Source organism: Camellia sinensis, chromosome 5 (assembly GCF_055761805.1).
Source record: "Camellia sinensis isolate YWXY chromosome 5, ASM5576180v1, whole genome shotgun sequence".
In the NCBI taxonomy this organism is placed as follows: domain Eukaryota; kingdom Viridiplantae; phylum Streptophyta; class Magnoliopsida; order Ericales; family Theaceae; genus Camellia; species Camellia sinensis.
The window spans coordinates 209,270,732-209,292,448 of NC_138965.1; the positions used below are offsets into that span (position 1 = coordinate 209,270,732).

At 36.1% G+C, this 21,717-nt stretch overlaps 1 protein-coding gene, 1 long non-coding RNA gene and 1 other non-coding gene across 6 annotated transcripts; 2 read left to right on the forward strand and 1 right to left on the reverse strand.

The window, feature by feature from the left end:
- Positions 1–5,524: 5,524 nt before the first annotated feature.
- On the reverse strand, positions 5,525–10,285 carry LOC114320293 (Radical SAM superfamily protein). Of its 2 annotated transcripts, none has more exons than XM_028267440.2 (8): positions 9,930–10,285; positions 8,764–8,866; positions 8,473–8,617; positions 8,200–8,340; positions 8,002–8,110; positions 7,340–7,531; positions 7,117–7,253; positions 5,525–6,065 (listed from the first exon to the last, which is right to left on the reverse strand). In XM_028267440.2, the coding sequence occupies exons 1-8, from the start codon at positions 10,179–10,181 to the stop codon at positions 5,783–5,785; spliced, it is 1,362 nt and encodes a 453-aa protein (XP_028123241.1). In that variant the 5' UTR covers positions 10,182–10,285; the 3' UTR covers positions 5,525–5,782. The 2 variants fall into 2 exon arrangements, with proteins under 2 accessions (XP_028123241.1, XP_028123242.1); XM_028267441.2 differs by having other exon boundaries at positions 8,200–8,330; positions 8,520–8,617; positions 9,930–10,284.
- A 47-nt stretch (positions 10,286–10,332) lies between these two features.
- TRNAG-UCC (transfer RNA glycine (anticodon UCC)) lies at positions 10,333–10,404 on the forward strand. Its single transcript has one exon. It is a non-coding gene; the product is annotated as a tRNA-Gly (tRNA).
- Positions 10,405–13,223: 2,819 nt separating this feature from the next.
- On the forward strand, positions 13,224–17,773 carry LOC145791169 (uncharacterized). 3 transcript variants are annotated; one of them, XR_014330988.1, is made up of 4 exons: positions 13,224–13,412; positions 13,538–13,658; positions 15,915–17,034; positions 17,468–17,773. It is a non-coding gene; the product is annotated as an uncharacterized LOC145791169 (long non-coding RNA). The 3 variants fall into 3 exon arrangements; XR_014330986.1 differs by having other exon boundaries at positions 13,224–13,658; positions 17,468–17,772; XR_014330987.1 differs by having other exon boundaries at positions 13,224–13,571; positions 17,468–17,772.
- Positions 17,774–21,717: the final 3,944 nt, after the last annotated feature.

The following is a 21,717-nucleotide window of genomic DNA, read 5'->3' on the forward strand; positions in this document are numbered from 1 at the left end:
CTATGAAAATTCAAATGTGAATATGAAAATACAAATGTGAATATTACAATACTAAACTAAAAATAAAAATAAGCAAAATTAAAAATAACAACAATAAGGAAAAATCTTGTAGTTGTTGAATCAGCCCCTGTGATGAAAATGATGTGAAGGAATAGAACGATACTGTTGCCTTGGGTAAGAAGAATGATAAAAACCCAATGGCCTAGTAAACCCAATACTTTGCTTATGAGTATTGTAATAATAGTTACGAGCCTAAGGAACACAATGGTGCCTTTTAAACAATGTTTCTTTAGATGTTTTTCTTGGTAACATCCTTTGATAGCCTTCTCCTTGAATTTTTTCTTTTGAAAATGTAGAGCAAGTACCCACAGAAAAATTCTAAAAATTTTGGCTTTTGAATGACTGAAAACGGCTATGAAATGAGCGACAACGAGCCGAAAAACCCCTTGAACCAATCTGCCAGTTCAATGTCTTGGCTGAACCGGCTTGAACTGGCTTGAACCACTGGTCAACGCACGAGTTAGTGCGCGGATCATCACGCCGGTCGTGTGGAGCAGACAGACGCGGATCCGAGCGCGGTGCGCTGGGTCGACGCGCGGATCTGGATGCGCGCTGGGCTGCAGCGTTGGACTGCTGGGCTAAGTCGTTGGGCTGGGCGGTCCTTGAGGCTTTGGGCGGCTGGGCTCCGCCTGGTTGACTTGGGCCGATGGCTGGATTGGCCCAAAAAATTTCTTTTTAATTTTTAGGCCCAAGGGAACAGACTTCCTTGCTGTTTTCCTAATTTTTGGCCCTTTTAGTTTGAGCCCAATTGATTGATCTTTTGAATTAGAATAAATAACGGCTCTTTTGCTCCGGTTGTCTGCTCCGGTGGGGGTAGAAGACCACACACTACAAGTTGGATCTTGTGGATCAAATTTTCTCCGTTTTTCACAACGAATTTCTCCGTTATGATGAAAATTGGTGAAGAACAAGATGGCGCCAATTTGGAGACGCAATTTGAACTGAAAAATATTTTATAAAATTGCTTCCAACGGTGTAATTCGGACTCACTTTCGGCAAGGTTTGGAACAATAGCACCACCAACAGTTATTTTCTTCAGATAGTTTTCTAGAAATACAACATGTTGGTGATGATTAAATAAACAAACCGAATTAACCAATGCCGAAGATTGACGATCAATGATTTTCTGAATTTTTGGAAAAAAGAGTTCGGAAAATTTTTGTTCTTCCGGACTAAAATTCGACATCTGCGATAATGTATAACCTTGCTTTAATACCACTGAAAGATAATCTTAACAATGGCAATTGATCGAAATACCACCAACAGATAATCTTAAATACTTGACAGCAGGTTTGGAATAATTGATATATGAACTAGAAGATTTCCACTTTCTAATTTTCGGATAATCGATATTCTCGTGTGATAAACACCCTTATGGGTTTTTCGATCAATTGCCATTGTTAAGATTATCTTTCAGTGGAATATCGATTATCTGAAAGTTAGAAAATGGAAATCTTCTAGTTCATATATCAATTATTCTAAATCTGCTGTTAAGTATTTATATACAAATAAGTGACCTTTGGGAATAGGTATAATATTTGAATTTGTTTCATACAACAACGGTCACCATGGTTCACTAAAAGTTGTGTCTATTGATGTTTGAATTCAAACCATTAACTAACTAACAGATAGCTTCAATATTTTTGCGAGGAGGTTCTTTACAATTCAAGAGAGAGAAGATTGAGTAAAGTGAGTCACACCAAATTATGGTGTGGTCACTCTTTATTTCATCATTAAAATCCTAACTTTAGCCCTTATATCTCCACCTCTGGCAGCCATCATTGCAACCACTAACAGCTTATCCCCCATCTCCTCACCACCCGAATTTCCATCTCCATCTTCCTTTGCCCCTCCCTCCTCTTCCCAACTCCTCTAGCCACATGATAAATAAGAAGGGTTGGAAATGGTAAGGATGGGATTAAGACTGTATTTATAAGGTTAGAATTGATGAAGATGGATGAAGATATAGGGTTAGGGTTTATAAGATTGGTAATGATGATAAAATTAAAATTTGATGATGAGATGAAATTATAATATACTTTTTCTTTTTTTTTTTTAAACAAAATTGACCATTTACTTTTACTTTTTATATTTATCATGTAATTTGACATTGACATTGACATATTAAATAATAAATATAAATGATTAAACCTAAATAGTAAATGTAGCATTGCTCCTTTTGGGTAAATGATAAAGTTGGAAAACGCGTGACCAATGTCGCTCCACGCACTCCACGCCAATCCAATCTAACAATGTCCCAAAATTACTTGTCTCTGAAGCATTCAGCTATTGCCCTTGGATCTTATGGGAATAATGTGCATCACAATAACGAATATTCACACCATCCAAATACATCTCAAGACTCAAGTTTAATCTACACACAGTACACACATATTCTTACACTATCTAAGAGGGAGAGAGATTTGTATTATATTGAATATTATATTGAATAATTATGTAATAATATATAAAAATTTCTTTATATAGAAGGAGAAAAACTTAAGTATGTAATCTTAAATATGATAATTAAAATAATGTGATAGGTATGATAGACCGAATATATAGTTACTATATTTAACACCCTTCAAACTTAAATAGGGATACCTACTTGAGTTTGGAGAGAGAAATTAATTGGGTAAACTACCAATAGGTCCTAATAGTTAGACTTAATTCCCATCAAGTCCTATTGAAAATAAGTCTTGATAAAACTGCCGTTAAAAATAATTTTTTTGTAACAATTTTTTATATATGCTGCTAAATATTGATAATTAGTGACTTTTTTTGTCATGATTTTTATAAATTGTTGTTAAAACTTATAATTAGTAATATTTTTTTAGTGACAATTTTTTTCCCATAGGACCTATTAAATAATAAGTTCACTTATTAGGGCCTACATGTAAGTATCCAAAAAAATATGAAATAAAACTGAAAAATAAAATAAAATAAAATATGGATAGATCCGAGACAAATAGATTAAAAAGTCTAGATGGGTGCACAAGGGTGCTTGAGATAGATAAGAGGCTAGAGCTAATGCCGGGAGACAGTTGCTGGACCGTTGTAGAAACTGGTAAAAACTAATCTTGGGACAGTTTAAGGTCATGCTGGATTGTTGTAGAAACTGATCGGAATCAATGTTAGGACAGTTTACGCAGTCATGCCGGACCGTTGTACGAACTGATCAAAATCAATGTCGGGACAGTTTAAGGGGTCATGTCGGATCGTTGTAGAAACTAACCGGAATCAATGTCGGGACAGTTTAAAGAGGTCATGCTAGATCGATATAGAGAATTGGATGTTGAACCAACAAACGTGGTTTACACGTAACTTATGATGTGGTGTTGGATAATGATGGCAACAAATGATTGAATGCACCAAGGAACGACTTATTTAAAAGTGTGTTAGGAGGCGGCTTTGGTGGTGAGCTAGAGGGGGTAGCTTTAGTTATGTGCCAGAATGGGCGGCTTAGGTGGTGCACCAAGGGTGCACCAAAAGTGCGCCAGAGGGGGGTGACTTGGGTTGTGCGACAGATGAGGCGGTTTAAGTGGTCACATGGTATATCACCGTACTCACAATGATATAGGTATAATATCCTCTCAAACTCAAAAAGGTTTGAAGATAGAAATCTATTTGAAGTTGAAATAGAGGGGAAAACAAAGTGGAACAGAAACACACAAAAAAATGGATTAAGAGTAAAAAAATATATATATATGATAGACATATTTGGGATAAAAATAAACTAGTGGATAGAGGAAGAGATCACCACGAAGTAAAACCAAAAGAAAATATGACAGTAGAATGTGTTGAGATTCGACGGGCGGTCAAAGCAAGGCTGCCGCTTGGCGGTGAAGCAAAATTACTAGGTATTTAACCTAACTCTGATACCATGTTACAATATTTAATAGATTATATCGAATATTGTGTTGAATAATTATGTAACAATGGATACAAGACTCCTTTATATAAGATAAGAGAAATCTAGGTATGATAATCTTAAATATGATAATAAATATAATATGATATGTATAATAGATAGAATATACCGTTACTATTTTTAACACATATAATATACTTTGATAAAAATACACAACATATGAATGATTCAACCTAAGCAAACCCGTGTTGTGAACAACAATGGGAATAAACAAGGCTTTCGTCATCACATTATTAGCATTTTCAATGCATACAAGTAGGATAATGCACCAAACACGGCGGGGAAGGGCCGGTCAGCGGGTATCAAACCCTGACAAATAAACAACACAAGTCATTTAACCTCAAAATACTCTATCTCGACCTTTCGGATCCAATCACTTTGTTTGGTTTTCATTTTTCAAAAATAATTTTTAAAAAATTCTACACTTTTATTTTTCATATTTTTTTATTTTCATTGAATTTTTTTAATATTTTATATAAATTTTTTACTTTTTAGACACACCTAACATAAATACACCTAAAAAGTAAAAAAATTGTAAAAAAAATCTTTTAAAAATTCACTAAATACTAAAAATACAAAAAAATATAAGAATTTAGTACATTTTTTTTGTATTTTTATGTATTTCTTAATTTTTTAAAATATTTTTTCACAATTTTTTTATTTTTTAGACACGTCTAAGTAAGGTGCATCTAAAAAAGTAAAAAAAATATTTAAAATTTTAAAAATATTCACTAAAAACAAAAAAATACGAAAATCAAAAAACTCAATTTTTAAAAAACTTAATCCAAAAAACTCAAACCAAATACAGTGAATGGTGTCACAAAATGCCATGTTTCCAGACATGGACTTGACAAACCGTGACAAATATGAGCAATGCTGGTTAAATAAATAAAGGCAACTTACATGTAGGTCTTACTAAAGGAACTTGTTATTCAATAGGTCTTATAATAATTAATGACATTTTTCATTATACACTATAAAAAAATATTACTAATTAGTAATTTTCAGCGACAGTTAGAAAATTTTGTTACAAAAAATGTTACTAATTATAAGTTTTAACAACGGTTTAAAAAATTCGTCACAAAAAGCGTCACGGAAAATTCGTCACAAAAAGTCATTGATGGTAAATTTTAACGACAATTTACAAAAACTGTTACAAAAAAAGTTACTAATTGTCAATTTTTAACGACATATGAAAAAAATTGTCAAAAAAAATTATTTTTAATGACGATTGTATTAAAACTTATTTTTCAATAGGGCTTGATGAGAATTAAATCTAACTATTAGAACCCATTAATAATTTACCCAATAAATAACACAAGTCATGTAACCTCAAAATACCACTATCTCGGCCTTTTGGATCCAATAGCATCACAAAATGCCGTGTTTCAAGACATGGGTTTGACAAACCCTGACAAATATGAGAAATGAGGGTTGTTAAATAAACGCCGCAAGTTATGTAACATCAAAATACCACTATCTCGGCCTTTCAGATCCAATAGCATCACAAAATGCCATGTTTCGAGACATAGGTTTGACAAATCTCCAGAAGGCAGCAATCGGATTAGATGTGTAACAATGGGTTACATAACACAATACTGTGTACATAAAATTATAATAGCAGAAAATAAGATTACCCAGAACTGATAACTTTAACATTCCCCAAAAATGATGCACCGCCTGAACAGACTCTAGGGCAGTGCCAATCTAACCGGTCCAGCCGGTAAATTTCACGACGCTTTTGTATCATCTCATTCGAAAAAGTAAGAAATTTTGCACCAGTCAGGACGCTTATGTCTCCAATAATGTTTGGAATTGAGCTGGAATGCGGAACAAAGGAGCCTGGGTCTCACCGGGCTTGCCAAGCTGACCACAGGCAGCCATCTGATCATCACCTCTACTGGGTCGCAAGAAAACAATGCACCCGGCCTCTGCCAGAATATTCCGAAACTCGATCATCTTCGCATCAGGGGTTGATCTAAACTGAGACCCAGAATGAGGGTTGAATGAGATAAGGTTGATCTTGCAAGGAATGCCCTTTACAAGTTCAATCAGACGCTTTGCATCCTCCGTACTGCAGACAGAACCAAATACTGAGATACTAATACAGTGCCTATAATTTCAGACAGTAAAATGTAGATGGATTTTATTTTTTGCTTGAAAAATGTAGATATATTCTCTCTAGATAATCTTTACAAAAATAAATAGAACATTGAAAGATAGGCCATGTAATTCTATAAGAAAATTAAATAGTAGGCACTCTAAGAGTTGAGCAATTCAAGAGAATTTCATGCCATTACAAAAGTAAAGGATGCCAAGAAAGGCATTAAATAGGCAATCCAATCAAATTCAAGTAACCACAATTTTTAACAAATAAACGAACTCTCTGCCAACTAAAAATGTTTCTAACAGTTTCAATGTTAAGTATAGGGCATCCAAGTACGAAGCTGAGTTAAATAAAAATAAACTCACTCGTTGAAATTCTAACATTAAGGGGTGGTTTGGGATGATCTAAATAAGGTGATGTGACTTAAATAAGATGATGTGACTTAAATAGAATAGTGACTTTTTAACTTTTTTAGATCATGCCAAACAAGACCTAAGTCTTTTTTCCCCAGCATGAGGGAAATAAATGAAGATAAATCATTTTAACAAACTACTTACATATTTTAATCTAGAAATATAGACAAGCTAGCATGCTATCAAAAATAAATAAATAAAAGAAAAAAAGAGACTTTGAACAGATGACTTACGGCCCACTTGATCCCTCCTGAAAAATTAATGCATTTAAAATAGATCAAATACAAATCTTGAGATCAATTTTTTTTTTTTCTTAGGTTATGTAAGCATTTCTTGTAAGCTAATGGGTTCAAATACTTCATAGAGCAAAATACTCATTTGTGTAATGCTTCCAATGAAAAAAAGAGAGATTATTTTGTCATGTTTTTTGTCAGGTTGTTTGTTATAAGCTTTTATTCTCTTAAGTATTCAGCAATTTTGAATCACATGATAAGAATAAATGAAATTGACTTAAATGCTACACAAAAAAGGGTAGCAAGAAATATAAATGAGAACTAAAGTATTGGCAATGGAAATGCATAAATGTGAAAGGCTGCTTATCTGACCTGTCATTAATGCCTGCAAGCATTACATATTCAAACAGAACTTTGTAATTACGTTTGAAACGAAGTTCCTGCCGAAGGGTCTCAAGAAGCAAGCCTAGGTTATACTTCCGGTTAATTGGCATGATCCAGTTTCTAACCTGCAATATTTTTTGAACGACGATCAATCTTCTCACTCCCTATTTCTCCCCATGTGCAAACTAAAATACGGCTAGAAGAGACGTACCTCATTAGTTGTTGCATTCAAGCTAACTGCTAAAGCACAATTACATTCATTTAGGAAACGTCGCAGCTGGGGGACGAGTCCACTGGTTGAAACAGTAACCTTGCGAGGACTGAAATGGAGGCCTTGCTCATGCACCATTATGTCTGCAGCTTTCATGACATTTTCAATGTTGTGAAGCGGTTCTCCCATCCCCTACAAATTCAGCTAGCCACCCTTGTTTAGAAAGCAATAGAAGATATTCAATAATCTAATTTCAACTTATATACTTAAGTTGAACAAGATTAGGGCATGGTTCCTCATCTAGTATGGATGGGAGGAAAGAATCTCCAGGGATAAGAATCTCTGCAGGAAAAAAACTCCAGTTTTCAAATGACTTTCACAAGTCAAACAAATCTCTGCATTTTATGAACTTCATATTAGTGCCGGCACTAGATCCTCATCAAGCCCATAAAGCATAAGAAGAATGTGAAATGGAGCCCCTTCGCCGAATATAAACTAGCAGGTGTAATAGATTAGATGCAAAATGCACAGTGCCTATTAAGCTAATGGAATCCATCAGTAGAAACCAGCAGTTTCCAAAATCAAAATAACCCATAGTGGAAATCTTTCCATACTAGGGGAAAAGTTTAAGGAAATTCAAAATCTTTAAAATGTAGACCTACCATGAACACAACATTTGTAATGGAGCCAACTTCAGCAGAGAGCAGCCGTCGTGCAAACACAGCCTGCTCTACTATCTCACCCGCAGTCAAATTTCTTCTTAGACCCATCCTGCAAAATGGATTAGCACATCATGAAAATCCAATTAGTTACATTACTATTAACTGATATAATATCAAATGAAGAGGATGAAAGCTTGCCTGCCGGTGTAGCAAAACTGACAGTTCATGGCACAGCCCACTTGACTTGAAACACAAACAGTAGTCCGGTCTCTGTTGCAAGGTATTACTACTGTTTCAATTACCAGTCCATCTTCCAAAGTGAATAAAATCTGCAAAATCCTGTTAGTTCAAAATCAATGAGAAGATTCTTAAGAATCACAAGTATATGACAAAAATCCCATATATGCATAGAGGACTTTGTCTAGCTACATGCATATATGATTTCCAATTAGTTCTAAACAAGATAATAACCAAAGCGAATCAGTAGCACCGTGACAACTAGGAAAGATTGTGTCCACCTTTCTGGTTCCATCAGATGCTGTAAGAATGTCTTTCATAAATAATGCCCTAAATTCAGCATGTTCACTCAACATTTTCTTGAAATCTTTGTTCAAACCTACATAAATTAAATTTAAAAACTAAATCTTATCAAAGAAATATATATAAAGGGTTTCTTAATTTTCAGAGAAGCATAAATACATTAGCTTCAAAAAATGTAGACAAAACAAGGGATAGAGAAGAAGACAGAATCCAGAAATCAACCTTCCAGTTCATCAATACAATGTGCCCAAATGTCATTCCCATAAAGACGCTTCCATAACATTAGTGCCTGACCTGGCCTGAATCCATGTGATTGAACCCATTTCTGTCAAATCAGATCCACATAATTAGATATGTAATCCATGAACTGGGACCATATTGCAAAAGTCCATGATATAGACAAATTCCCACAGTACAGAAAAATATAACATTGAAGTCATAGACTCAATATTCATATCGGTTGTCTAGTTGTATCATTCGATAACTTGCATACTTTTCCTACTGCGCTCAGCAAAAGTATATATTTTTGCGCCCTCCTTGGCCATGACCACAGGAGCTGGACATGAGGGGTCTAGACCAGTCTGGCAAGGTAGGGGATCCATAGGTTTCCTCAAGATTGGCTTGAGCCATAGGGGATTAATAGGCAAGACTCTTGAACCACACACTTGAACCCATGCCCTCTTGGTCACCAAACCACAAGGGAGTAAGCCCCTACCACCAGGTCACTACCCTCGAGTGGTGCAAAAGTAATATTTAAACAAATGATGTGCAAGTCGAAATACAGAATATATGCCCAAGCTGACTTACATAATCGGTCACAATTGGCCCCCAATGTTGTGTGCACCAATCATGGCCGACCATGTAAGTCGGTTTCAGCCCATGAGTTGTCATAACCAGCATTGCTCTATTTTAATTGGAATTGGATGATCTGTTACCTAAAATTTAGCTGCAACAGTATGAAAATGAGTATCTAAAAACATAATAATAGTTTAACTTTCTTAATTGAGTTAGCACCTAAAATGTTGGAAAAATAGTAGAAATGCTCAAATGACACAATTGTTTCGTATAATTATCCTCACATTCACAAAACATCCAACATTACTTTCACAACTAATATGATTACGTGACAAAGTTAGCAAAAGGGTTGCCCTTCTTTACATAAAACTCAATCATATCCTAAATTCCTAATCCAATTCCAGTAAAATTAAAAACCATACCTACCAATCAAAGAAGCCCTATCACAAAACATTCAAGAGATTTACATATACACATCATATGAACAGAAATGAAAGTAAGCAGCATCAATGGCATAGCTACGAAATCCATTGTTTGCAGCTGAAATTGCAAAAGAAAGAAAAAAAAAGAACATAAGAGAGAGATATACATACTTCAAGTTCAGCATATCTCATTCCCTTGAGCAACACCTTCTTGGAGTCCTGATTTACAGTTCCATTATCGTCGCGATTAGAGGATGAAACAAGAACCGTAGTGGTTGAAAGACAGCGGCGATGAGAGGACATCGGAGAAACGAGGCGTAGTGATGGAAAGAATAGAGGCGGCCAGGAATTGAGAGTAGTCGGCGGAGGAGGAAGCTTCTTCGTGAGAAGTGGATGATGATGAGTTGCCATGAGCCGCCTCATCTACACACTGCAACTCTTCTCGATGTTTTTGCTGAATACTAGAGAAGAGAGAGAGAGAGAGAGAGAGAGCCTAGATAGAGAGCATGTGGAGGGACTTTTGAGTGGTCTTGTTTTGTATAAAGATTTTTATAGTTATCATCTTCAAAAGACAGCGTCTGTAGTCCAACGGTTAGGATAATTGCCTTCCAAGCAATAGACCCGGGTTCGACTCCCGGCAGACGCAAAATTAATCTTTTATTTTTATTCAGAAAAGTGTTTTTAGTTTACTTCTATAACTCTGGTTCTTTAAATATAGTTTTTTGGAAAATTTACCCATAAGTCCTAGTTTTTGAAACGTTGAACCATTTAGTCCTAAAAGTTTTCTTATGCTCCATTTAGTCCAATTTTTACATCAACATGATGTGAATGATGTAAATGATCTGATGTTTCATTCTATAATTTCAAAATTTATTGAAATCTAATGAACATTAGATGTTTTTCATCATATATTTTCAAACATTATTGAAATTTGATGAACATTAGATGTTTGAAATCCAATGTTTGTAACATGACTCTGATGTTATTAACATTGTATCTGATGTTATTAACATTGTAATGGGACCTTTCAGTCTATAAGAAAACTTTTAGGACTAAACAGTGCATAAGTTATTAATTTGGGATTTATTGGTGCATCCCCCTAGTTTTTTTTGTTTTGTTTTGGTCGAACTTTTAAATAGATAAAAACAAAAAATTCAGTATATTTTTATTTTGTTTTTGTATTTATTCATAAATATTTTACTTTTTAAGTAAATTTTAAAAATAAAATATTTGATTAATATATTTATATATATATATATATATTAGCGTATGCTCGTGCTTAAAGGCACGATATAAATAATTTTAAGATTAAAATGCAGTTATAATTTATACATATTATGTTGAAATTTATAAAATTTATGTCATTTTTTGATAAAGATATTGAAAAAATATATTGAAATATTTTTCTTTTTAAAAAACTTGTAACAATTTTGCTTGTATTAAATGCTTTACAAAACTCAAATAAACTAACAACTCCTCCTAATCTTAATACAAATTAAGAAACAAACATATAACATTTATAATGTTCACCAATATTACAAATCAAAATATAAGAGGCAGTAAAAAAAAGTGTAAACACTGAATAAAAAATAAAAATTAAAGTTATTATATACTTGTTAACGTTTTATAATAAAAAGAAAAAAAATTACTAAATCTATATAATAAAGCACATTAGTAAGTGCTCTACAATCTCAACAAATAAATTGAAAATTAAATATCAAACAATACATAAAGCCTCTACTCTACAATTCCAAACAAATCAAATATGAAAAAAAATTAAATATCAAATAATACATACCAGCCAGTGCTCTGTAATCTAAAAGAAATTAAAATTGAAATGCATACCAGTTAGTGTTACTGCTGCTAATCAAATTATAACTACATAAGAAAAACAAACATTATATTGTCATACACCAAAAGAGTGGGTTAAAGCTTTACAAAAAGTGGGTTAAAGCCTTCCAAAATATGTATGCTTTACAAAAGATGTGTCAATAACATGTGTTTGTCCAAACTTCCTCCTCATTACTAGTATGTATCCCCAATGAGGAACATGTATAACAATCTGGTAATTTGTGGAAACAAAAAAAATATAGATTAATATATTTGTTGGAAATATACATATCAAAATACTTTGAGATTGAAATTACCTTATTACATCCCCATTGAAGCAAGCTAGTCGTATTTCTTTTTTTAAGCTCTATAGATTTTTCGATCTAATCCTACAAAAGTCCATTTTTCAAATTATTATTAAATTGAAATTTTATAAAAAATTACATAATCAATAGAAATAAATTTACATGGTTACCTTTTGATAAAATGTGATTTAATCTACATAGAATACTACAACAACACTTCAGGATAAACAATATTTGTAGTAGAATTCAAACTATTTTTAGGAAAGAGAATACTTATACGATCAAAGGATGTACATCTGGACAATGCCACATATAATTGCCTAAGGCTAAATACTAGTATACGCAAATCAACCCCAATAAATTTCACAGATTGTCCTTGAGATTTATTAATGGTCAAGGCATATGCCAATCGGACTGGAAATTGACGTCTTGTCATTTGGAAAGGCATTTGTAAAGAAGATGGTGTCAAAGATATCCTTGGTATGAATGCCAAATTGCCAAACTTTTCTTCAGTTAAAATTTGAGCTTCAATTGTGCAAGTGTCGCACCTAGTAACCATCAATCTTGTACCATTACATAATCCATCTTTCGGTGCGATGTTTCTCAACAATATTATAGGACAACCCACTTTCAATTCTAACTTAAAAGTTGGCAGCCTAGGAGGATCCAATGATTTTAAATATTCATTAGGATATCTATTTGAAATGGTAGGATCAATTTCATTATCTTCAAACATTTTATCTACTGCAAGATAAGTATATAATCTCCTTAGAAAGATATTCAACGTAGTAGTATTAATGTCACTGACATCATCGTTACGTACATACAGAATTGTGCGTTCAGTTAAAAGTGCTGGGGTTGACGTCTCTATCATATTCAATTGTGGGTAAACTGTAAAGAGTAATTCATTCAAATCTTGACATTTGTGTATTGTTGATGGAAGGTTAACGATTTCTTGAGGATTGGTCCCAATCTAAAAAAAGTGAAATCAATAAAAAAGTAAGAGCATAAACACAATTTATTAATTTAAAATAATTTATATAATAAGGAAAAATGTTAAAGTAGTGTTACTTCTATCAAAAAATTTACAAAATTAGCATTTTTATGGCCTTCATGATTCAAGCACATATTCAAATCCAAGTTAAGATATATATATGCTTCCATAGAACAGAGTGTCTTAATGATTCATTCACAATTTTCTCACGAACTCCTTTGGGTAAAACTAGTAAGATTTGTCGAATATCTCCACCAAGAACAACAGTAATACCCCAAAATGTCTTTTTACATCACAAATATCCCTCAATGTACAATCAACCGCTTTAACACACTACTAGAAAGATGACTTTTTGCTACCATATAACTTGCGACCCCCCGATTATCAGTCGCAAATAACTAACATATTCCTTATTTTCTTCTATTTATTTTTCCCTTTTCCTTATATTTGCCCTAACTCTTCACAATGATCGTTCTCTTTCTCGCGCGAGCTCTCTTTCAGTCTCTCTCTCAGTCTCACACATTGGTATGAATCACTCTCTCTTCTTTCGATCTCACTCGTTCTGTGTCCCTCAATCTCTTCTCTCTCTCATTGATGTTCTTCTCAATCTTGTGCTCTCTCTGTTTCTTATATTCTAAAAACACAATCAGCTTTTCCTGATTCTTTTGAATTCGATCATTGAAGGTACGCGCTCTCTCTCTCAAGTTTCTTTCTCTTCTTCTTCTTGTTTTCTGATTTGAATCTGCACCTAGGGTTTCGATCGAGTTCAAGGTACTCTCTCTCGGAAGTTCTCTCTGTTTCTATTTTCCTTTGTCTCTTGTCATTTTACAATTTGAATCTGCTCCTAGGGTTTGGATCGACGGATGACCCTTGCAATATTCAAATTTTATGATTTCTATTATTCGATGAATGAAATTCAATTTTATTTTTTCATTTCGATTTTTTTTGTTGCTTCTTAAGCCTGAAAATTCAGTATGTTTTTATTTGTCTGATTATATTTCTCCATTTTGCCTCTGTTTATCTACTCAGATATTGTCAGAAACTAAAATTGAAAAAATTGAGTTTTATTCTTTAGCTCTGTTTTTAGTCCCTTAGAATGAAAATTAAGATTAGAGTTTTTATGTTGTACATGTTTCAGATGATATTTATAGTTTTTGCCTTTGTTTTGTTTGTGAGAAAATGCCGGAAAAGAAAAAATATGCAGTAAAGTTGTTGACAAATTCTCATGAGATACAAAAGTTTTTGAATTTGTAGGGCCTTTATATGGTGATTATTGGTTTAGATAAAGTATATGATAGGTTTCCTATATAGCATTATGAGCTGTTAGATAGATATAATGTGGATAGTTTTGGAAAATAAAGGAGCATTAGTTAGATATGTTGATGTAATTTTATAAATATATATATATGTGTATTTGAGTTGTAACTATTGTTTAAACAGAGGAGAAACATGTGAATTTTTAACAGTAGGTACTAATTCGTAATTATGTGTAATTATGTGTAATTATGTTTGAATTTTGATAGTCAAATTTTGATAGTCAAATTATGTGTAACAATGGCAGGTACTAATTCGTAATTATGTGTCTGTTTGAATTTTGATAGTCAAATTTGGCCCTTTTTCCATCTGTTTGTTTGTTGAGAAAATTTTGAGGATATAGAAAAAGAAAATGATAATTGACTTTTGGTATTGAAAGTCGATAATGAAAATTCACTATTATTATTCTTATTATTATTAACCAATGTTCAATCGTGAAAATTCTGAACAATCTAGTTAATGCCCTTTTCGCCCTATGTTTGGTTGTTGAGACAATTTTAAGGAAATAGAAAAGTAATGAGATCTGAATTTTGATGTTGGAAGTTGCTAGTGAAAATTCACCAACCAACCATTTGAATTGGGCACAATTGATTTGGAATTTTTTTTATTCATGTCACAAGTAGTGAAAACATGAACTTCAAAAGATTTTCTTAATGGCTGAATGGCAAAGCAATAGCATTTCATGATTCTCAACAAATTTCCAGCTTCAAATTGAGTCAAGTTTCAGTGAAAATGGGGTTTGTAATGGATTCATGAAGCCATTCACACCAACTTCAATTTAGGTTGCAGTGAAGTGCAGCAAGGGATGAAAATTTGTTTGTGGTGTGAACTTCTCAACTCAACCTATCTAACACCATCTCTAAAATTTAGATTCTGTAGTGATATGTGATTGCAAATCCCTACCTTTTTTTTCTCTGTATCAACTTTTGTTTTGTTTTGTTTTGTTTTTTCACAATCCTTGCTTTGTTTCTAATGAGGAAAAACCATTTTCAGCATAAGATAGTATAAGATACTGAAACAGGGGAAAAAGAGTGGACTTTAGTTTTCCACTAGCTAAAATTCTCTCCAGGAATCGATGAATTCCATCTGGTCGTGCCACATCAGTAGCACTGAATATGGTGGAGATGGTTTCTGACCAAATATTTGAAAAGAAAGTTCACCATGATAATTATTAGCATAGCTTCTTGTCAATAATAATAATAATAAAAATTCTATGGCTTTCAAATTTTGCTTAAGCATTTCCCCAAATGTTTACTTCAGTTGAAATGAAAAACTACAGTCAGCTATGTTTTGTTACCAAAGAAAATTCATCAACTTCAACACAAATCATTTGATAAGAATAAAAAGTAAACAGGAAATTTGAAGTTAATTCATGAACAATGACCAATAACTAAATCAACTCTTCTTATCCTCTTGGCTTTCAGTGCGAAGTTAGTCCTGTGGAGCAGATGGTTGATTGAAACTATTGGGCACCCAAAAATGTTATGCTTTCAATATTAAAAGAAAACCAAACATATTTCTATAGTTGCTTTTCTTTATTGCATTTAATAGATCTCTCACTCTCTCTCTCTCTCACTAGTTTTTGACTTCCTCTCCTTTTGGCTTTTATTTTTGTTGTTTGAGGATTCGATATATTTGAGTTGTAACTATTGTTTGAGGATTCGATATATTGTATATATATATATATATATGTGTGTATTTTCTTTGTTTCAGAGATATTGTTACCTTTTTAATGATTTGTCATCTTAATAAGAGGGTTGTCTTATTGCCTCCAAAGTTGAGAGATCTGCAATTTGGAGGTCATATAAAATCTGGTGAGTGTTTTATTTTATTTTTAAGATAATGCTAGTGTGACTAAAATCTATTGGCATGCATATGAAATACGATTTATGCTGTGTCATTTTATTGTAGTTTTGTTCTGTGAGTGCGGAATTTTGATATCAATATAACATTGGATTAGGACCATAAATCCTGCTTAAGGCTGATTAGTTATAGCAGTTCATCTTCCAGTAGAACACTGGGACACTATTTTGTTGTTCTTGTGACTATGACACTAGGGACATCAATGGCTGCTCATCAAGGAACAGTAGCTATGGCTGCTCATCAAATATGCTTACAAGTATGGTTGGGCTGTATCTCTCCTTATGGATGCACTGGCAGCATCTGGTCAAGTACAGAATTCTGTTTGTAAAGAAATTTTGTTAAATTGTTATACGCTCTCTCAATACATATCTATAATCGTTGGACTATCATGTTCCCATTAAAATTCATATTATCTGAGTTGGGATGGAACTTTACTTGATGCTGATTCCACTTAATACTGTCAGAACATGATCTGTGGTTTTTATATTTTATTTGTCATATTATCTGTGATGTTCATGTGATTTTGATATTATCTATCATTTTTTTACTGTCCCATTTAAAGATATTCCTGTCACCTAGTTTTACTTGCCATAAATTTTGGAATTATACAAAATGCTTAGTCTCATCATTTTCAGAATTCTGGTTCCTTGAGTAGTTTCCATACTGTGGTTGTGTCATTCGCTTAGCTGAATGAGTTCAAACCTTCATGTTACAACTTTTCAATTAAAAATAAAATCAAAACTTTGAAAGTTTATAGCTTTATGATTGCAGTTAAATCATTGCTAGCATATTGGGTCTCGGAGACATTAGAATTATGAAACATTCCAACTTTAATCGTATGTTTAATGATGGATGCTAATTAGTTTCTCTCCAATTTTTTCTCCATCTTGCAGGTTGTAAACTTAATATGGTCAAGGAAGATGGATTGGGTTTCTAAAAGTTGAGTGGAACAGAGCTATTATATCAAGATGTAAGTGGTTCCTATTTAGCAATAATCAAGAAAAGTCTATTTCTAGGATGTTATGTTTTTTTAATATATATTTGATGCAGTAGAGTCATAGTGGGTTAAAACATGAGCTGTTATAACTAAGCAATAGTGGGATTACTAGTACCATTAGTAGGGAATTTGCACAGTTCAAGTACTTGTACTCTGATAGGTTTAGGGAGGGAGGGCTTGAATGGCAAGGCTTGAACCCTCTTAGTGGTCGTGACATGACTTGAGAAGTTCTATCTGCCCCTAGCTTTGTGGGTGGGTTTGAATCACAATAATAATTCTCTCCATGAAAAGTTAGGATTTCACTCTTTGAAGAATGGCTCTGTCTCTCTGAATTTATATTGTGTTTAACTACATAGCATTTTATAGTATGAAGGCACTTAGTTAAGTTTGATATATGTGTTTGCAGATTTTGTTGAGGGAATAGTTGGTATGATCAAGCAGGTGATGTTGGGAGCCAAAGATTATGTTGCTTTTTTTTTTTTTTCTTTTTTTGAGACTTGAATTTTTTAGTACAGTGTATTTAAGGATGGTTAATGGATAATGTCTATTATAAATTTAATTAAATTGTTAATTTTGTTATTTTTCATTAACAAAAAATTGTTTGGTGCTTATAATTGATTTTTTTGTTATAGCAAACCCATATATGATTTTTTTTAAAAGAAATAATTATTTGCGACAGTAAAACAATGGTCGCTAAAAGTGTTTTTTTATTTTATTTTATTTTTTTTGCGACGGCAAAATAGCTGTCGCAAAAAGTAGTTTAGGTGGTCGCAAATAATTTGCGACCGCTGTTTTGCCGTCGCAAAAAGTATTTGCCACCCCCACCTGCGGTCGCATAGGCCGTCGCAAAAAGTTTTTTGCGACTGTATTTTTATTATTTGCGACGGCTTGTGGCGGTCGCAAAAAGTGTTTTTTTTAGTAGTGACACAATGTCTATGTTGCATAGGAATTTCATTCCAAATTATGAGTTTTGTTTCTCTAAATAACTCAGCTTGTAATGATTGTTTGCTAAACCCACAAAATGAATTTTCCAAGACATCTAGCAGAACGGAAAATGTTGAATATGCAGTGCGACCTCCTACCAGTAACAATGATGCAATTTCAGATGAAGCCACAGTAACAACGATATACCCAAGGCTGCGACATTTTAATGTAATTGTATTGTACAAAAATATTTTCCCCGTTCCAGCACCCCCAGTCAGAAAGAAAACAGTTCCATTATTTTGAAAAATTGAAGATGTGATTGTGTTATAAGCATTCCGCTGTCCATTATTAAGACAATCAATAATAATTTGTGGATCTGCATGTTGTGCCTCACTCTGCAATTGTTAATGTTCGAGTATCAATCGATTACCAACTACTGCACTCCAATTTGCAGTAGGTTGTGGTATGGGTGGGAAGTCAATTAAACTTTTGCCTTATTCATCAAGCATTTGATTCAAAAGATGGAGACCATAATCTTTAATTTGAGTCTCAGTTGGGTTAGAAATGACAAACAATATACGAATCTTATGTGTAAGATCATCACATATATGCGTTGAGAATTGATTCCATAATGCACATGGATTTAGTAGAGAGCACTGGGTAAGAATAATACTAAACAATCTCCTCAATTGATATCCAGTTTTTATAACTATAGCCTCTTTCAAGCATTATATCCATTCTTCATCATCTTCTGAAAGCCCCCTTGCAACATGATGATGCAGTTCGTTCCAAGTGGAACGGGTCGGACTGATCCACGCTCCTCTAGCCAGTGTCCAAGCGACCAAGCCCACCCGAAGACCTGTACAAGAGTTCAACGGGGAACGGGGAGTCTTCCAGCAAACCCTCCGACGAGCAAGTTAGAGAGAGAAGTGGAGTATAGAGATGAATTAGAGATAGAAAGCTTAACTTTCTTTCTATCTTCGACCTTTGCTTATATCCTCTGGTAATCATTTCGTTGTCCCTTCCGACCTGTCACCTTGGCCGAAAGTCTATGCTCTAGCTTACCTTGTTCATGGTAAAGGCGTTCTGTTCCGACGGAGAGGGGTTATCGCAATAAATGCTGTAAGGGGCCTCATTAATGGCGATGTGCCGTGGCAATAACTTTACAGATCTTTGTCTGCTGATGTGGCTTGCCCTTCTCTCACCATGTGTCTTGATGTCATTGGTTCTTATTGCTACATGGGATTCAGCAGTGCTGGGCTTTAGCATTTGAGTTATGTATTGGGCCCCAAATGGTGGGCTATAATCTTTATGGGCTTACCCATGTCAGTAGTTCCCCATTCCCAAGTGTAGCTTTAGTCCAACGAAGGGAATAATGAAGAAAATGAGGGTTGTGAGAGGGTTGACCAACCATGAGGACGGCCGACCGCGCAGGGTGGCCGAGTGGAAGGACCGACCATAAGGAGGGCCGACCGCGAATGGTGATAGATTATGAGGAGGGTCGACTGCGAAGGCGACCGAGTGTGGGCTGACCCTGAGGAGGGGCGAGCATGAAGGGTGGTCGAGTGGAGAGACCGACCATGGGGAGGGCCGACTGCGAAGGGTGGCCGAGTGGAGAGACCGAACATGGAGAGGGCCGACTGCGAAGGGTGGCCGAGTGAAGAGACCAACCGTGGGGAGGGCCGACCGCGAAGGGTGGCCAAGTGGAGAGACCAACCATGGAGAGAGCCGACCGCGAGGGTTTGGTGGTGCGGCGCGGGGCTCGAGAGGCGGCGGGGCACGTGGTGAGGTGAAGTGGAATAGACAGGAAAGGGGAAAGGGGCAGTGGATCGTGGTCGTACACGTGGCAGAATCTCGTAGTGGGGAAGGTTAGGCGTTGGGCAATAAGTGAAACGATAGGTCATTGCAGGGTGTTGAAAAGACAGTTTTGGCAGATTTTTGAAAATTTTCAAAATGGTAAAGTTTAATTGTGACCCTTAGAATACAGGCAAGCCTTGGGTATTATTCGCTTTACCTATCTTTGTGAAAAAAATCAAAGCATTCCAAGTGTAGACTCCTTCATTGCAAGCGATACATCCCTGCAACACTTTGTGAATTTTCTTGCATCTGCATCCGAAGCTATTCGCAGACACACGAGAGAGATGGCCCAAGAAGAAGCAAGAGTTGATCCATTGGGTGACGATGATGCGGTAGAGTTGACAGAACAATACCGTACGGAGCGTAGGGAGGGGGAAGAAGCGAGTCAGGCTGTGCGGGCTCGCCCCAGGACAATGATTTTCGTCACGAGACCTATTAGCCAGGTGGAGCCGGACCATTGGCACACCAAACCGGACAGATCTGTGCTGACAATGGAGGAGTTGGAGGGAATAAGAAAGAAGTATCAAATTCCCTTTGAGATAGGGCTAAGACTGCCCGAATCCAAGGAGAGGGCATCGGATGTGCGACCAGGCGAGTTCAGTTTATACGAGAAAGCGCTGTGAGGGGGTTTGAGGCTACCTCTCCCCTAAGTAGTGGTGGAGGTGTTAAATAAGTTAGGGGTGGCGCCAGGGCAATTGATGTCGAACGCCTGGAAGATAGTAATGGCGTGCGCGAGTACCTGGCTGGAGGCGACCAGGGGGACGACAATGTCAGTGAATGAGTTCTTCTCCTACTACAAGGCCTCCGGTCAGCAGGAGACCTGGGTGACTCTGCAAGTAGTGGTATGGCAGGGCTGGTGGCGGGTCTTTCATCTTTGGTGAAGGGGTGGAGGCCGAGATGGTTCTTCGTGATAGCGAATGGTGGAGTTGGGGTTCACACGACGTGGAAGGTGCCCACCAAATCGGTCGAGCCCAAGTTGGACAAGGAGGCGGAGGACTGTGTGAAGAGGGTGAGAGAATGGAGGGAAGAGAAGGGGGTGAGGTGGGACGAGCTGGTCCTGCCTTCAAAGTTGTTTGCCCTGAACTTGGGGCCGTAGCCGCTGGAAGAGGATCCAGAAAGGGAGGAGTTAGAGAGGCAACGGAAGGCGGAGGAGGAGGAGGAGAGAAGGTTGCTCGCCCGAGCAAACAAATACAAGGAGACCCAACTAGGGCCTGGTCCGAAGCCGATCGCGAGGGAGTGAATCCGACCGCGCCCCAAGCCGTTGGGGGAAAAGGACTTGGTCAGTTTTGAGCTACGACCGCCCCTAGTTGATCCAGTAAAGGAAAGGGCAAACAAGGAGAGGGAAGCTTTGAAGAAGAAGAAGAAGAGGAGGGGTGCCCCTGAGAGGGCTACAGATGCTCCTGGATCAAAGAAGGCGATGGTCGGTGGGGAGGACACTCCTGTGGCGGAGAAGGCAGGGGAGAAGGGAGTGGGGGCTACCTCAAAAAGGGTGGTTGTCCCAGAGGTGCAGGGGGACAAAGGTTAGGGGGACCAAGAGGAAGAAGAGCACATGAGTGCCATGCCCAAGATGCAAGTGGAGAGTGGGTCAACTGGTCCTGAAGAGGGGGTGGAGCAGCAGCCCAAGGGGGGTCCTACGCCCCAAGGAGAGGGGGTCAGGCTGACGGCTGCCATCTATCATGCTCGCGCAGTGTCTGGGCGACTAGAGGGAGAAGAAGGCCCATCCAGGGCAGCTGCAGATCGTCTTTTGGGGGTAGTGGACGAAGCAACTGTGCGCTCGGTGGCCAGGTTCAATGAGGCTGAGCTATTAAGGGGGCTATGCTTTGCCTAAATGAAGGCGACCACCTTAGCAGGGGCTCTGCTGAGAAAGGCGGCGGC

Coding starts and splice junctions, on each gene's coding strand:
- LOC114320293 (XM_028267440.2), bottom strand. CDS start 10,181: ATGAGGCGGCTCATGGCAACTCATCATCATCCACTTCTCACGAAGAAG. Junction 8,341..8,472: donor GGTGCTACTGATTCGCTTTG/GTTATTATCTTG, acceptor TTGAACTAACAG/GATTTTGCAGATTTTATTCA. Junction 6,066..7,116: donor CTTGCAGGCATTAATGACAG/GTCAGATAAGCA, acceptor TTCTGTCTGCAG/TACGGAGGATGCAAAGCGTC.